The 17,828-nt window shown below is 38.5% G+C and overlaps 1 protein-coding gene across 1 annotated transcript in view; it reads left to right on the forward strand.

The window, feature by feature from the left end:
• Positions 1-17,828, forward strand: part of CPQ (carboxypeptidase Q) — a 495,137-nt gene that overhangs the window by 189,977 nt on the left and 287,332 nt on the right. Inside the window, exon 3 of the mRNA XM_017875290.1 lies at positions 1,085-1,292. Coding sequence (XP_017730779.1) covers positions 1,085-1,292 — 208 coding nt within the window. The remainder of the gene's footprint in view (positions 1-1,084; positions 1,293-17,828) is intronic.

The raw sequence follows: 17,828 nt of genomic DNA on the forward strand, positions 1-17,828 counted from the left end.
TTTTCCAAGTAGCAGTTAACATTTGTTAAGCTTTCAGAAAAACTTAGTTCTCTAGTTTTTTAATATTAAGGAAATATGGAAATATATGTTGATACTTTGTTTTTTACTGACATACTTCATGATTGCATGGCTAAAGTCACAAAACATTAGGCCCCTACCACTTACTTTCTTTTAGATATATTTAGCCACTGCCTCTGGCCTTTGTTGCCAAATATTTTTTCCTTGTTACTCTAATTACTCCATCAATTTGGATCTTCAATGGTCTGGCACATTTTGAATGATTTCTTGGAAGATGTGAAACCCTGTTCCCTAATCAGGAAGATGTGGGCAAGTCTTATGGTATGAGAAACGAAGGGACATCTCTTCTAACGAAGACAACAGGATTATAGCGCCATTACACAACATCTTCAAAATTTTTATTTGAAAAATAATGATGTGTTTGGTGATGAACAAGTACTGTAAATTGGGAGGCATGGGAAGTTTCCACTCTTTAAGCATGTTTTTATACAAAGGAGGAAGGAAAGCTTACTTTTTGTGGTTCTTGAGAGAGGTTACATTAACCATTTGTTAAAAGTTTGATTTATGAAGAACATTGGCTTCTAAGAGTATTCTTCACACACTGGCATCCTTTGTGTGATGTTGTTGTAGGTTGTTTAGCAACATATTAAAATAGTTTTATAAAAAGATTAATATGTGTTTCATTAATCCTAAGGAGAGCTCTCTGAAATGCATTTTTAAAAATAAATGATTAGCATCATTCTGTGAAATGTGTGACTTCTCTGGGTGGGAAAGAATTAAAAAAGAAGCTATCGTTTCAAGCAGTTTGTGATTTAATACCAGTTGGTCTAGTGAGTTGAAAAACCATACGATTTGTATGTTGTATTATTTTAAATGCATTTTTACTGTCTTGGGAAGTTGGCTAACCCCGCAATCTCTTTCCCATGCTAAATGGCTCTAAAACTTTGACCTTCTCATACCAGTTTGCCAGATGTAGCAGAAAGAGCATGTGTGTGACCTTTCATGTGCCAATTGAGCCTGGCTGATGGGAAACTGTAAGTTAATCTTGCATGACTTTTATTTCTAGGCATTACAGCAGAAGTTCTGGTGGTGACCTCTTTCGATGAACTGCAGAGAAGGGCCTCAGAAGCAAGAGGGAAGATTGTTGTTTATAACCAACCTTACATCAACTACTCAAGGACGGTGCAATACCGAACGCAGGGGGCGGTGGAAGCTGCCAAGGTCGGGGCTTTGGCATCTCTCATTCGATCCGTGGCCTCCCTCTCCATCTACAGGTTTGTCATAATGATCATTTGAACTCCTTTCAAAAACAAGGGTTTTCCATGAAGGAAAAGTCCTTATGAAATAAAAACAAACCATTCAAATGAAAATACTTATTGTTCATGGAGTTTCCCCCCGCCCCCGATCCCCACCACCCATTCCACATTTGGTCATTTGTTTGTAATGTCTTCTTGGGCTTTTCTGGATTCCAAGCATCATTTGTGCATTCCTTGAAAAAGCTTTAAAGCTTTCCACATCCACAGTGATCCCATTACATTCCTTATATAACTAATATATTATGTATTTTCGTTGGAGGAAGAACTGAGTTCATGTCTGCATTTCATCAGAGATTCCTAATGACTTCAGAGGGAGCCAGGCTGTTTTGCATGTTGTGAGAGAAGTAGAGTAAAAAGAGAGTGGGTGACATGATGGGGGCCATCTATGGTATAGTGAAGAGTTAGGGAATTAGAGTACCTTGGATACAGACTTGGCTCTGCTCCTGAACAACTATGTGGTCTTAAGAATGTTTCTTAAACTTCTCTAGGCCTCATAATTTTCTTCTATTAATCAGGGATAAAGAATAATAATAAATGTATAAAATAATTTTGAGATTAAATGAGGTCAACTTGAAAAAGATACTTAACTATCTGTAAATGATTATCTACAAAGGTCCATATAAATATTTGGTAATATTGTTTGAGCGTAACATAGGAGTTGTCTTTTTCTTTGTAGTCTTTTTTTTTTTTTGAGACGGAGTCTCGCTCTGCCACCCAGGCTGGAGTGCAGTGGCCAGATCTCAGCTCACTGCAAGCTCCGCCTCCCGGGTTTACGCCATTCTCCTGCCTCAGCCTCCCGAGTAGCTGGGACTACAGGCGCCCGCCACCTCGCCCGGCTAGTTTTTTTTTTTTTGTATTTTTTTAGTAGAGACGGGGTTTCACCGTGTTAGCCAGGATGGTCTCCATCTCCTGACCTCGTGATCCGCCCGCCTCGGCCTCCCAAAGTGCTGGGATTACAGGCTTGAGCCACCGCGCCCGGCCATTCTTTGTAGTCTTGATTGAGGTAATGCCAAAGAACTTTATTGGCCCTTAGTCCTAGGATGAAATTCAGTATTATTACAGTGGATAAAAAGTCTAAAAACTGAGATGTAGATGTTCAACCTAGTTTACTAGCTATTATGGCAGTGTCGAACGTTAAGGATAAAATATTTGGGAAACGTGGGGAAAAGAAGCATCATTTTAGTGTTATAGCCTAGTCTAAGATTTTTTTTAATGCAAAAATAATAGCAGATGGGGTTTATTTGGATCTCAAGATTGGATTTTTGAAATCTATTGGAAAGGGAAGTTTACTTATTCCGTACAATTGCTGTTTGGAACTGGAGACACAGCTGCTTGACCTTAATTAGCACCCTACACCCCTGAAAATAAAAATAACTGGGGAACATATGTCAGCAGCTAGGAAATCCAGTCATAGGGTAGTTGTACAAAAGTACAGAGAAAAGGAAAGAGACATTTTCCTTATACAGGGATAAGATATCTTCCCAGGGGAGGAGGATGGGGCATGTTAAAACTACTTGTTAGAAGTTATATGACTAGTTACATTGATGTCATAGTGCTAAAAATAATGTTCTTTGCGGGGTCTTTGAGGTTTCAAGACTAGTGAAATAATGATTGGACCATATTCTTTTTGGATGATTAGACTTCCCAGGCGGAAGTCCTAAAATGGCTAGCTTACTTCCCATAATACCTCCATCACCCCTTGGAATAACATACTCAGCAAGCTGTGGCCATTCACCGTGATTTCACTGGTCATGAGACTTAAATTATGGAGCTGGTCTGTTGCTTGTGAAACTGGGTGATGGCCAGAAACCTTTATTTAAGAACTGCTACTCATAAGACTAATAAATTCCCAAATGACTTAATGCCCAGTCATTTGCCAGGATTCATTGGCATTTTTTTTTTTCCTGGCATAATGAAGACATCTGGAAACCCAAGCTACAAATTAGAAGTACCAGAAGAATTGTCCAGCAAGGGACTTCAGAATCTGTTGCTAGCCTCTAAGACTGATTATAATGTTTTGCTGATTTTATAGCCAATCCATATTTCACTGGACTCTTAACTTGTATAACTCTATTCTTTCAACATTTATAAATACATAATAACATTGGACTTTACCTAGTGCTTTAGATTCTTTCACATGTTACTTTATTTGCTCTGACAACAATTCAGTGGCTCATGTAGTAGGTCATTATTGCCCTATTTTATTGATAGAGAAAATAAAAGTTCAGACAATTAGACATACTAACATATTTAAGTCTTGTATCCTGAGAAATAAAAACTAAAATAAAGTGAGATAAACTATGTTTGTCACTTCTAGCTTATCGTTTTCAGAACTAAGTTTCTTTGATGAGTATTCTATATTCCTACCTCTGATTCCTCATCTTTCATTCACTCTTCAGACTATTATAGCCAGGCTTTTGCCAATACTGAAACAGGACTTGTTAAGGTCACAAATAGCTGCCGACTTGTCAAATTTAATGGACATTTTTCAGGTCATCATCTTACTTCACTTTTCTGAAACACTCGCCTCCATCAACTCCGTTTTCAGTATTTCTTCTCTTTGGTTTCCATGACTTCTTTCTCATGTTTTCTCTCTCTTTCTTGCTTGCTGTCACTCTCACACTTACACCTTTTCACTCTCATCTCTATTCCTTCCCTATATCTCTGACTTCTCACTGTGACTGTTTGACCTGAGTGTCCTCATCATGCTCCTATGAATGTGGTTCATGCTTGTGAAGATGTGACTTCAACCACAATCAACATTGTGGCCATTTCCAAACCCCTCTCTCTCATCCACACCACTGCCATGAGCTCTAGGCCTATATATTCACCTGCCTGTGGATTCTTCTTTGGGATGTTCCATAGCTATTTCAGTTTCAATTTTTTTTCAAAATTGACCTCATTCTTCATCTTCTAAGTCAAAGGTCCTTTATTGCTTTTTTCTCTTCCCGTGTCCGTCATTTCTAATAGTTACTGAGTCTCTTAGGTTCTGCTCTTTATCAATCATTTCAACAGTTACACATGGAGCAGCTCCATTTCCCAGAGCGACTCCATATTCCAGCAGTCAGGAATCGCTAACACTTTTCCCATGCACCACGTTTCCTCAAAGTTTTGTGACTTTGCATATGCTTTCTCCTCTGCAACCCTCCATTTCCCTTCTCACTGCCACATACTTACGAGTTTTTTTACTCTGGGGAGCCCTCCCTGATATCCACTTGTAGCCTGGGTGAGTTACCTCTTATTTGGTATTTCCACATACATCATCCTTTGCATGCTCTGCATCATAATGTCTTGGAAGTATTAATAGTTGTGGTTCATGCTTTGGTAGACTAACTGTTGTAACAAATAGCTTCAAATCTCAGTCACTTCACACAATAGGAGTCTCTTGCATGTTCACATAATAGTTTCAAGGGGGTGGTCAGAATGTGGCCTTCTGCTCCTTTCCATCTGTGGCTGTGTCATTTTTGAGATCCGAGTTCCCTGCAGAGTCTTCTGCATTCATCTGGCTCATAAAGGGATAGAGAGAGAAAGTCGATAACCTCGAGGGAGATTTTCCATGGTTATCCATATCTAGGCCTGGATATGCCACACCTCACTTCTGCTGACATTTTACTGGGCAGAATGCCATTGCATGGAGGCTAGGAAGTTTGGCCTATCTTTATGTCCAGGGTGAAAGGAAAGTGAATTTGGTGAAATACTGCCCAATTGCCTGTCTCCACATTAGACTCTTAAGTTCCAGAAAGACATTGGTTACTTGTATTTTTTAACCTCTGGGTTCCTATCATCTAATATAATGTTTGATACATGGTAATAACTTAGGAAATGTCTACTGAAGGAATGAACTTGTCTGAGGATGTAGAGCAAATCATGGCAGGGCTCTCACAACAAACCAGCTGACCCAGTTCCTGGTGCTCTTTGTCCAAACTATGTAACCTATGTGTAGTAAGTTTAAAACAACTTGAAATTTTAGGCTACTTTGCTCTGTATTTGGAGGAAAATATTCAGATGCCCAATATGCCAGATTATATATTTTCTTCTGCCACAACACTTATGAACAAAGATGTTTTGAGTTGTTGATTAAGGAAAATAGCTCCCTTCTCTCTGGAAAGCATTTCACCTCTATGGGAATGGGTGATACTGGATTTCATCTAAAAATATTATAGAAGTCAGCAACACTAGAGAACACTAGAGAACATTATGAGAGACTATATATATTTTTATATATATGAGACTATATATATATTTTTTATATATATATATATAAAATAATTTGTTGATACTTGGATTCAAAATTTGAGAATCCCCTGGAGGATAATTTGATGTGACCAGTTTGATTGGACACTTTTTGGTGCAATCATCAATATCATCAGCCATTTTGGATCTGCAGCAGTCACACGGTTACATGACAGATGTCCTGAAAAAATGTCCATTGCTTGTTGTCAGCATCGTCTCCAGGTTCATTATTGTTGCCGTTATTAGTGTTCTTGGGCTCAACTTTACTTCTAGGAGATCTTCCCTTTATTAATGCTTTTCTAATGACACTCCTTTCCATCACCATTATCAACTGAGATGCCCCCCATTAGAGCTTTTTTAGGTTTTCTGACAGTAAAATACCTTTCTTTGCTTTTATCATGGGAAATATATTTTAAGAATAAATGCAATTAATTAGATATTTAAGTCCCACAGAGGAAAGCTTCTCTATGGAATTACTTCTTATATTATTTCTCAAATTTATCATATTGTTTAGTACATATTTCTTGAGAGCTTCCCAGCTGCTCAGAATTTCCAAATACTAGGATTACTAAGGTGAATTCCATATATTTTCTGTCCTCAATAAATATTTTTATGTAGCCAAAAGAGAAGGGGATAAGAACATATAAGCGATTAGTATTATTTATTTTATATTTAGTGCTAAGGGAATGATTGGGGGAAAGGGATAAAGAAAGGAAATTACTATTTATTAAGCACCGACTTTGTACTATTCTAAAGGGTTAAAGAGTTTGTCTCAATTAATTCTTTATGTAACCCAATAGAAGTAGATAACTGTATTGGTATCTCTTTTACTGAAGGAGAGGCAGGTTCAGAATGATTAATGGCTTATCATGCTACACATCTATTGAAAGAACCAGGATTCAAACTCAGAGTCTCTGGCTCTAACTTCCATGCTGTTAGACTGTACCAAGCAACCTGGAGAGCTAATGCTGTAGGAATCTAGAGGAGATAACAGAAGTCTGATTGGGGTTGGTTGCACTGACAATGTGGATTTGGGGTATGTTCAATAAAAAGGCAGAATTGAACAAGAGAAAGGAGGTGGAAAGACTCTCTGTAAATGTTAAAGCAAGGTGGGAGTGCATGATATATTAGGGTAAAACACAAGCAGATCAGTTTAGCTGGATCCAGGCCTCCTAGGGGATCAGAGAAATGCAATTTTGGGGTGAGAGGAAGAGACTAAGCTTGAAGAATTCAGGGCAGCAGATGAGGCAGCTTTAAGTTTAATGTGGAGGAAATGGGGAACCATGGAATGTATTAAAGATATGGGGTGAATTTTACAGCAGTGGTTCTTGAAGTGTGGTCCCTGGAATAGCATCATCAACCTACCTGGGAGCTTATTGATGTGCAAATTATTAGGCCCCACCTAATACCTGTTGTATCAGAAAAGTTAGGGGTGGGGTCCAGTAATCTGGTTTAACAAGCCCTCCAGGTGATTCTGATACACATTAAAGTTTAAGAACTACTGTTTTAGAAAGATCGATTTGGCCGTTGTGGATAGCATGCACTGGAGAGGGAAGGACAGGATACTCCTCTAATAATGCAGATATGAAGTAATGAGGGCATAGATAATGGCAATTGGAATGGAAAGAAATCAGCAGGAGGCATAGTATGAAAACATTAGAACTTGGGGATTGATTGGATTCAAAGGGGGAAGGACTAGGGGTCCAAGTTGATAGGCAAGGATAAAAATCTATGGGATGAATCTGTGTTTAGTTCAGCCCAAAATTTAAAAATCATAAGTTTCAAATAACAATAAGGATTTGTGGTTTTAGAGAAAAACCACATTTGGTGATATATCTTGCATGTTCCATTGGGCAAACGTCAGCTGAGCAGATTAGCCACCAAGTCCTTCTTGTTGATGGGATGTCCCCCCTCTTATCTGCCAAGTTTTCCCCTCTTTTTTATATACTTTATTCATTTATGTTGCCTATTTGAGTCCTATAGATATTTGAGCTGATGATCCTTGCTCTAAGGATCCCAGCTTGGGGACAGAAGAATAGGAAATGTAGGGGTCAGGAGAGGGAGCTTGCTTGGAGGAAAACTGGCCAGTTTGGTTTCTAGACATTTTGGGTCTGAGGCGACTGTAAGATAGTCCCATTAATCTGGTCTTTATATTTTGCAAGAAAAACAGTTCAGCATTTCCATTTCTCTGTTGTCCACTTTTTAGATCACCCAAGGCAGTTTAAAATTCTAGGCTGGCCTTCTTGCAATGCGGTATACCTTGGGACTTCTGCCTCCTGCTTTCTCAGTATGCAAGCTCAAGAATGCAAAATAATTTTTATATTAGCCCAAGTAAAATATAATTCAAAAGGTAACTCTACAGAGGCCAAATTGTTTGTTGTATTCCCATTGCCACATATATTTTTTCCTAGCTATTTTCTCCATTACCCCAGATAGTTGAACACAGACTGCAACTTTTAATCAGCTAAGGAAGCAAAAGACTTTCTCTTCATTTTACTGTGAAAATTGCATCACCACACTGGGTATGAACTCATTGAGGTGGGAATGAGTTGTTGATAGAGCTTGGGTTTGGAAATACTACTGGCTGATGTTTTATATCACTTGGCCTTTGTGTACCGTATTGACAGAGTGTAGTGAAGAGGAGGAGGAAGAGGAGTAATTTAGTTTGAAGATGACTAAGAGCTGATTAAACATTCAGCTGGGGAGAGAGATGAGTGAATCCAGGTGATGTTTATGGAGTGTCAGAGAGGGAGAGTGCTATACCATCTGGTGAGAGAGACGTGAAAAAGTATATAAATCAATCTCTATAATGATACTTAATTAATACAGAGTTGATAAATGACATAATTGAAGCAATGGTTGGGCTACATCATAGAGTTAAATAGCTTCAAAGAGGGCGTTGATTAAAGCCATTACAATTTATAAAACATTCTTCATCTTAAGAAAGCATCTTGATGAGATTTCACATGAACATTTTGTAATCAGAGGGCCAGCTTAAAACACTCAGAGCAGAGGTGAAATGTCTTAAGAGGTCTATTTTGGATGATTTTTGAAAACCAGTTATTCTCAGGGAATAAAAAAGCTTGCTTTCCCCACCCCTTTGTTTTTTAATGGGGAAAAATTAATGTTGCATTCTTCACCTTTAGACAATCTTAGATTTTTGATGTTCTGGTGTTTGGTTCTTAAGCATGACCTTAGGATAATTAGCTATCAAGCTTGATTTAAATTGTTTTGAAATATCATTGCAATTTGGGGGGCATATGTGCCTGCTGGTGAAAAATAAGGAAAATACCACTGGGACTCAAAAACAGTACAAGTGACTCACCTCGATTAGGAGGCTTATTTTGTTTTTGCTTCACTCACTCTGAGGCTCGTAACAGATGCACAGTAATCAAGCAGAATGCCAATTCTCATCATTCGTGCAGGTGGAGGGCCACTGTGCTCCCAAGGGGGAAACCAGAGAAGGCCCACAACGAATACTGCATCTTTTCCTCTCATCATCCTTTCCTTTTCCCCCGTTCTGATTTTTGAAAGGCAGGTTCTTTGTTTGGAAAGCCTTTGTTAGGAATTCCAAAATGTTCTTTAATCACTGGATTCTTATTATTGCATCAGGTAGTGTGACAGGCATACTTCCTCATAACCGATAGAGACAGGCAATGTACTTTGGAGCCCGCATTCTGGAGTCTCCATGCCTGTGTCTTTGTTCAGCCACTTGCCAGATGTGCAACATTGATGCCTCAGTTTCATCTGTAAAATGGGGGAAATATCTTCCTTTGTTTTTCTTCCTGGAGTTTTAGGGTTTTCTTTTCTTGTCTTGTCTTTTTTTTTTTTTTTTTAAGCAGAGTTTTGCTCTTGTTGCCCAGGCTGCAGTGCAAATGGCATGATCTTGGCTCACTGCAACCTCTGCCTCCCGGGTTCAAGCAATTCTCCTGCCTCAGCCTCCTGAGTGGCTGGGATTACAGGCACCTGCCACCATGTCCAGCTAATTTTTTGTATTTTTAGTAGAGACCGGGATTCACCATGTTGGCCAGGCAGGTCTTGAACTCTCGACCTCAGGTGATCTGCCCACCTCAGCTCCCAAAGTGCTGAGATTACAGGCATGAGCCACTGAGCCTAGCCTTTTGTGGGGTTTAAAGGCAGTAATGTTATTAATGCCTGACACATAGTAAGTTTTAAGTACATGTAAAGTTGCTATTATTATACAGTCTTGTTAACTATTGACTGGATGTAGTTATTGAATGAAAAGGAGGAAGGGAGGAAAGCACGTAATCAGGGAGGGATGGAGGGAAGGAAGAAAGAGAAGGAAGGAAAGAAAGAAAAGAAGGAAGGAAGAAGAAAGAAGAGCTTAATTTAGTTAACGTCACTGTTGTAACTGGTAGATTATAATTGAAGCTGTCTGGTTGGGAGACAAACCCTATGCCATTTAGATCTCTATCTGTTCAGTTTGTCCAAACTCTGCTGGGGTTATGTATTTACTAGTCTGTCTCCCTTTCTAGATTGGCAGTTCTGGAGACAGACTGTGTGTCTTACTCATCTGGGTATCCCCAGGGCTGTACTCTATGCCTGGCACACAGTAGTGCTAGAATAAATAAAGAGCTGGAAGCAGCAGATCCCTTTCTCTAACATGTAAATTCCAGGTGTCACCATTTCACATTCATAGACGTTGAATAATAATGTAGATGAGGTGACTGACCTTTTGAATTGCTACTTATCAAAAATGGAATCTTTGGAATCTGAGAGGAGACTATATAGTTATGTAAATTTCAGCAAAGTATTGCAAACTCCATATTACTACGATGCTTTGTGGGGCTGCTATAATTAATGGTCTGTTTACATTTCTAGTACAGACTGTCATTTTTCATCTGCTTATAACCTTGATATAAACATTTATTCTTGGCTGCTGTTTTGCATTTGTAATTGTAAAATATATATGAATGTTAACCTTCTGTTTTCCACCTTTTTTATTTATCAAAAGCACAGCTCAAGAATCATATCATTGTGGCATGTTTTTCTGAATCTCTGGTGGCTAAAAGAAATGAATGCATTTTGAATTCAGGCTTCAGGATTAGGGCAATGTTGTTTGCTTATGCAGTGCCCTTTGAAAAATGTGTAATGTAGCACATGAACCAAGAGAATCCTGAGAAACTTTTTCCAGCTGGTCTTTTACTATTACTTATGCCTTTTTTCTCCCTCCGTGTTCCTCCCTCCCTCTGTCATCAGTTCAAAATGACTCTTGAAGTCCTCTTGCATCCATCCAAATGACCCAGGCCTCTTTAGGTGCCTGGAGAAAGTACCAGCCAAAAGGTATTTGTTGGAGTCTCTCAAAGGTAACAATACACAGAGTGGGATTCAAATATCAGACAGGCTGGGTTCTAATGCTGGCTCTGCCGTTTAGATGCTGCGTGACCTTATGCACATTAAACAACCAGTGTGAGCCTGTTTTCTCATCTGTAACGTGGAGAACAATGTTTACCTCATAGAGTGGTTGAGAGAATTAAATGAAATCAAGCCCTTGACACAGACTGAAACATGGGAAGTGATCGATGAAATGTAACTGACCTCTTATCTTGGCCATGGTCATTATTATCATTGTCATCATTAGATAGTGATGGGACTAAGCTAGGTAGGTTGACATGAGCTGATTTACCTTAAAAGGCACCAGCTCTAGATAAAGCTCTCCTCAGTGTTCAAAGACTCCAGAGACTTGGGTTCTGTTTATCTCCTGATTTCGGGAGCCCACTCTCCTTAGTCTCCCTCAGTCATTGACTAAAAATTATGCCCTTGTCTTTTCCATTCTCTCTGTCCTCATGTTAAATGCTGGATGTTGTTCTTGCAAGCAGTACCAAAGTTGTGGTGGCCCAAATCAGTATCAGTGGCCAGCTTACCCAAAATGCAGCAAATGTTCTATTTCAAATAATACCCAAGATATTTTCCACCTCAGGGCCTTTGCACTCACTGTCCCCTTTGTCTGGAAGGCTGTTTTCCTGCTTTGTGTGTGGTTGAATCTGTTTCAGTCTTTACATTTCAACTGAAAGGTTATTTTTGTGAAAAGCCTTTCCTGACTATACTGAGTAGCACTCTCCCTCAAACTCTCTCACACATAATCTCCTCTGTATGCTCAGAATCTTAATTGTACTTGGTAATTTCTGTCTATCTATCTAACTACCCATCTAGTTTTTCAGCAGGTACTTCTGCATAAAAATATAAATTGCAGCCGGGCGTGGTGGCTCACGCCTGTAATCCCAGCACTTTGGGAGGCCAAGGCGGGCAGATCACGAGGTCAGGAGATTGAGACCATTGTGGCTAACATGGTAAAATCCCATCTCTACTAAAAATACAAAAAATTAGCTGGGCATGGTGGCGGTCGCCTGTAATCTCAGCTTCTTGGGAGGGTGAGGCAGGAGAATGGCTTGAACCTGGGAGGTGGAGCTTGCAGTGAGCCGAGATTGCGCCACTGCACTCCAGCCTGGGTGACAGAGCGAGACTCCGTCTCAAAGGAAAAAAAAAAAGAAAAAAGAAAAAAATTAAAATATAGATTGCATGAGGACTAGACGTGTGTCTTTCGTGTACCTCATTGTATTCTCAGTACCTAGGAGACTGCTGGCACAGGGCAGGTACTTAAGAGATATTGATTGAATAGATGACTATTTTAAAAATCATCTAAGATAATAGAGAACCAATTAAACAGATACATATTATATCATAGCTATTTTTCTGAAGCCACATTCTAAAGCACCACAGATTTTTTTTTCTCAACTTTTTGTTTTGTTTAGTTTTGAGACAGGGTCTTGCTCTGTTGCCCAGGCTGGAGTACAGTGGCATGATCATGGCTCACTGCATTCTTCACCTCCTGGGACCACAGGCACAAGCCACAATGCCTGGCTATTTTTAAAAAAAATTTTAGTAGAGATTTTTGTGGAAAAATATAAATCTATAGTAAGGCTGAAAGAATAGCAAATGACTCATACACTTTCCTGAGATCGGACAAGATCTCAGTGTGGTATGGCCATAGATGTGACTCATATACTATTTATAAAAAATTGCCTAACTTTTATTTTATTTTATTTTTTGAGATGGAGTTTCATTCTTGTTGCCCGGGCTGGAGTACAATGGCACGATCTCGGCTCACCACCTCATGGATTCAAGCAATTCTCCTGCTTTAGCCTCCCGAGTAGCTGGGATTACAGACATACACCACCACACCTGGCAAATTTTGTATTTTTAGTAGAGACAAGGTTTCTCATGTTGGTCAGGCTGGTCTCAAACTCCCGATCTCAAGTGATCCGCCAGCCTCGGCCTCCCAAAGTGCTGGGATTACAGGTGTGAGCCATCGCGCCCAGCCTCCTAACTTTTTTTAAGGAAGTTGTACCATTTTATACTTTCAGCATTCATGTGTGACGCTTCAGGCTGCTCCACGTTCTCGCCAAAATTTAACTTTAGCCTTTCTAGCAGATACGTATTGGTATATCACTGAAGTTTTGATTTATGTCTCCCTGATTTCTGAATCTCTCTTTGTGAAAAGTCTACTCCAGGCTTTTGCCCATTTATAATTTTTTTAAAAAAATTATTGAGTGGTAGGAGTTCTTTGTATAATTATATACAGGTCTGTAGTCAGATACATGTTTTGCAAATATTTTCTCCCAGCTGATGTCTTGCCCATTCTTTTGTGTCATAGAGTCTTTGCTTAATAGTGCCTTTTGATGAGTAGAAGTTTTAAATTTTGAAGTCTAATTTATCCACTTTTAGTTGCTTTCTTTTATATTTCATCTACATTCATTACTCAATATTTTTCCCCATTTGCTTTCTCTCTCTCTCTCTGTTTCTGGCTCATTTAAAGGTAAGGTTGTTATAACCCTGAAAACATTTCATCCATAAATATATAAGCATGTATTTCATAAGAGCAAGGACCACCTCTAACATAACTATAGTATCATTGTCATGCCTAAGAAATTTAGCATTGCTGTAGAAATGTTATGAAATTTAAAATTCATCCATATTCAAATTTTCCCAATTGTTTCCCTCAGTAACATTGCTGATCTTTTCTTTCTGAATTCCATAATCCAATCAGGGACATGCATTACATTTAGTTGTCATAAAGCTTTAGTCTCCTTATATCTAAAATTGCTCCCTAGTCTTTTTAGTATTTTATGACACTAACATTTTTGAATAATATACGGGAGCTATTTTGCACAATGCCTCTCAGTTTGGAGTTGTTCCTCATTATTAGATTCAGGATAAATATATTTGGCAAGGGATAATGGATAATATGGATAATGTCATGCCCCTCATTGCATCGCATAAGGAAACACATAATGTCACTTTTCCTTATTGGTGAGGCCAAATTTGATCACTTGTCTAAGGCATTATCTCTGGATTTCTTTACTGAAAGGCAGCATTCCACCTTTGTAGAAGAAATACATTGTAATTATGGTGGGATGCTTTTGAGACTTTGTGAATCTTAAGTTCTTTAACAAAATTTCACCCAGTGAGATTTTAACATTCGTTGATGACCCCTGCCTGAATCAATCATTGTATTGGAAGTTGCAAATATTTTTCTAATTCAATTATTTCTATTACATTTATTTGCTGTGTGCTTTTGTAATAAAGAGCATCTGCCTCCTTTCCCTTCTTTTTGTTTCTGATGATCACTTCATGGGTTTTTAAAAAATGTATGTGATAAAATTCATTACTGTCATCATTCTTTTGATAAAGCATCAAAATTTCAAAGTAATTAATGTAAAAGTTAGCATTATATGATAAGCTTGAATATTTGAAGTACTGGAAGGAATACTCTTTTTATTCATCCAAAGTTACCCAGACTACCACATATAAGTCAACTAATTAGGAGTGTGTAATCAATATCATTTCCTCTGAACTTTTTCATTAACAGCATGAGCTTTGGGGTAATAATCCTGAAGTCATTTTTAGTTTACCATTGCCAATGTATAGAATATGCAAATAAAGATCCTTCATCCCATACATAATTGCTGTTAATTGTTGAAATAAGTGAGCAAAATCTCAGGTCCAGCAATTGCTTCTGAGTTTCTGCAGACTGATACTCTTTTCCTTTTTTTTTTTTTTTTAACTATGCTCTGATGTTGAGGAGTATACAAAGAGCTCTTTTGTTTTTTTGTTTTTTTTTTTGCGAGAGAAATAAGGATCTCAATATGGGTTTGCAAAGGCCGAAAAGGATGCATCTTTAGGGTGGGTTTACCTCATATCTGTGTAATACAGAGAACTATAAATCTATAAATTATCTACCCTCTCCAACCTCCCCATGTCATCAGTGGTTGTGAAGGGGTAACTAGCCTCTGCCTGGCTGTCAACAGTAATAGTTTAATAGCTCAATGAATGCCTATTGCCTCACTGGTTACTGCTCCATAGAGTAAATATTTGACATCAAGGACAAAAATTTAATTTTTAACTTTTCTAATGTAATTGTATTCACAGTAACACATTTATTATCGTTCTTCTTATCTCTCAGCCAGCCGAGAGACCCCAAGTTTGTAGGCGGTAGGAACTGACATAATTGGGGTCTTTAGAAATAACAAAGTTACTATACAATTTAGATATACAGTCAAATTATTCTACAATAGGGAAGGAATTAAAACATTTCTATAAATTTAACGAGAGCACAATACTACAAAAATGACAAATTCAGAAAAACAATATCTTGTTTTGATCTAAAACTACCTGTCAACGCTGCTTGTAGTTTGTCCTGCAATTTTTATTTGCAAATTTTTGATTGCCTTTGGTATGACAGTGCTTTTGCTGGTTAGTAGTTTGTAAAAGCAGAATATAAAGGGAATTCAGTCTTTCCTCTAGTATGGAGATCATACCATTCTAGTATTTTTTATTGATAGTTTGGAAAGTTTATTTTCGCTTTATAGTTTTTTTATTGGTAGCATCCATATACATTTTTAGGATTGTTGTCAAATTTTGGGAAATGTTATCAAAGGTGTTTTGTCATGTATCGGGCCCTTTCTCTGTAAGCTTTCAGGACATTTATGTTTTCTTGTTACGTGGAAATGAATGAACTCACTACCTTTAGTTTGTTGTCTAGATCCTCTTTTTTTTAGTGGGCATTTTATATTTTTGTTAATCTTCCTGTATTTGTCACATTTTGTGTCACAGGGCAGCAGAACGCCACAAGAATTTCAATCTTGTTCCAAGGCTGATTTACTTTTTCATTATTTGCGCTTGTTGATGTGATCTATGAGACTACTCATCATAAATACCCAAAGTATGTCTCTTTCTGTCAATAAATTGTAGTTTTGTATGACTTTTGTCTGGGAATGCTATACTTTGTCAGAAAAAGATGTGGTGTATATTTTAACATGTAATCCAATATGTTGACACAAATAAAACTGTGGCTTCATACATAGATGCATTTGCTCTTTAAGCTCTACAAACACAGGAATTCTGATAAATTCTATTTTGCATGACTTTCTTAAAAATATAAAATTAGAGGTTGTATTCACAATAGCATACTCTGAATTACTGAACCTATTCTTGATAGGAGAGAACTTCCATTTTAAGCAGGAATTAATGAGGATTGGATGCCTCGACTGCAGTTCTGCATATCTGATAACTGGAAGCATTTTCCAGTGACTGGCTTCTGGATCTCCACCACTGTCTCCATGCTTTCACTGTCAGACGTTGCAGGATGCATTCTTGTTACAATATGACCTCTGACCCTGTGTCTTTGTATTGTGACACTAGTAGTCCCGGGACACATTCCTGTACCAGGATGGAAACAACTGTGAATCACCTAAGCACATCCCTGTAAACCCAAGCCAATATATCTCCAAGTCAGCTTTCTCCTAGCTGGATACTCAATGCCTATAGTCAATCCAGTGCTGCTTCATATGTTGGGAAGTACGACAGAAAGGAAGTCAGAGTGGATTAAAAGATTCCACACCTGTGAAATGCATGGATTGGTGCAGCCCTCCTAGTGAGGCATCCACAGATGTTAGCTGATAACATCCTCATCCTCATCCTCCCCACCATCACTTCTATATGTTTTACTGGACTGATGCAGTTTTTGGTGGTTTGGCACTTGGAATTCTTTACAAGCACTTTCTTTCTATATTGACTTCCTATCATTTTTAGAACCCAGATTTTAAAATGTTCAAGCTGGATGAACCCTTATACATTTGCTCTATTCTTTCATTTTATAAACGAGGAGCTTAGGGCTGAAGGTCATTCAGCTAAGTAGAAGAACAAGGACACATTTTTTTTTAGCTCTTTGTGCCATCTTTCTTTTCTCTCAAGTCTCCATCAGACTACACCCAGCCTTCCAGGATTAAAGTAAATTAATTAGACATGCATTGATTTAATCTCTGTAGGTTCCCCCCAAATTGATATTTTTAGGAGTTAGAATATTCAGTGTGCTCCCCAAATGCTGCATAATAGTGTATTTTGCTCATTTTGATAGGGCTTTTAGCAGAGTTAACTGTTTCATGGACACTGTCACAGGAAGTGGAAACTCACCTTGGGAGAAGGCAAGCTTTCCATGGGCTTTGAGTTTCCTTTCCTCAGCAGGGGAAGGTCCTATATGTGTTAGTGTTAGCTGCCTGGACTTCCTCTGGGGCTTGGTTTTTAATCTCCAGGGAGGCAAGGCTGACAAAATGTCATCTATTTGCCTACTAAGGAAAGAAGCTGTGAAATAGATCTTCACTGCTTATGCGCCTCCAGTTGCTTAGTTCCAGTTGTATCCGTAACATCATGGTGTATTTAAAATACTGCTCACTGCAATCCTTTTGAAAAGGGATTCTGATGCTCGTAAATACTCCAAAAAGGCATTATGGTGTTACACTGATTTTTATTTTTATTTTATTTATTTGTTTATTTTTTGAGATGGAGTTTTGCTCTTGTTGCCCAGGCTGGAGTGCAATGGCAAGATCGGCTCACCGCAACCTCTGTCTGCAGGGTTCAAGTGATTCTCCTGCCTCAACCTCCCTAGTAGCTGGGATTATAGGCATGCGCCACCACACCTGGCTAATTTTGTGTTTTTAGTAGAGTTTTAGAGGGTTGCTCCGTGTTGGTCAGGCTGGTCTCGAACTCCTGACCTCAAGTCATCCACTCAGCCTCCCAAAGTACTGCAATTACAGGCATGAGCCACTACGCCTGGCCGATTTTTGTCTTTAATTGGACTTATTCCGTTTAGAAAACTTGAGTTTGTGGATTCATGTCCAAATACCGCCCTTTACTGATCTAGCTTTTTCTGCTGTAAGTTCTAGGAACCTTTTAATTCAGAGA

This window comes from Rhinopithecus bieti, unplaced genomic scaffold (genome assembly GCF_001698545.2).
Source record: "Rhinopithecus bieti isolate Rb0 unplaced genomic scaffold, ASM169854v2 scaffold_8760, whole genome shotgun sequence".
NCBI lineage: Eukaryota > Metazoa > Chordata > Mammalia > Primates > Cercopithecidae > Rhinopithecus > Rhinopithecus bieti.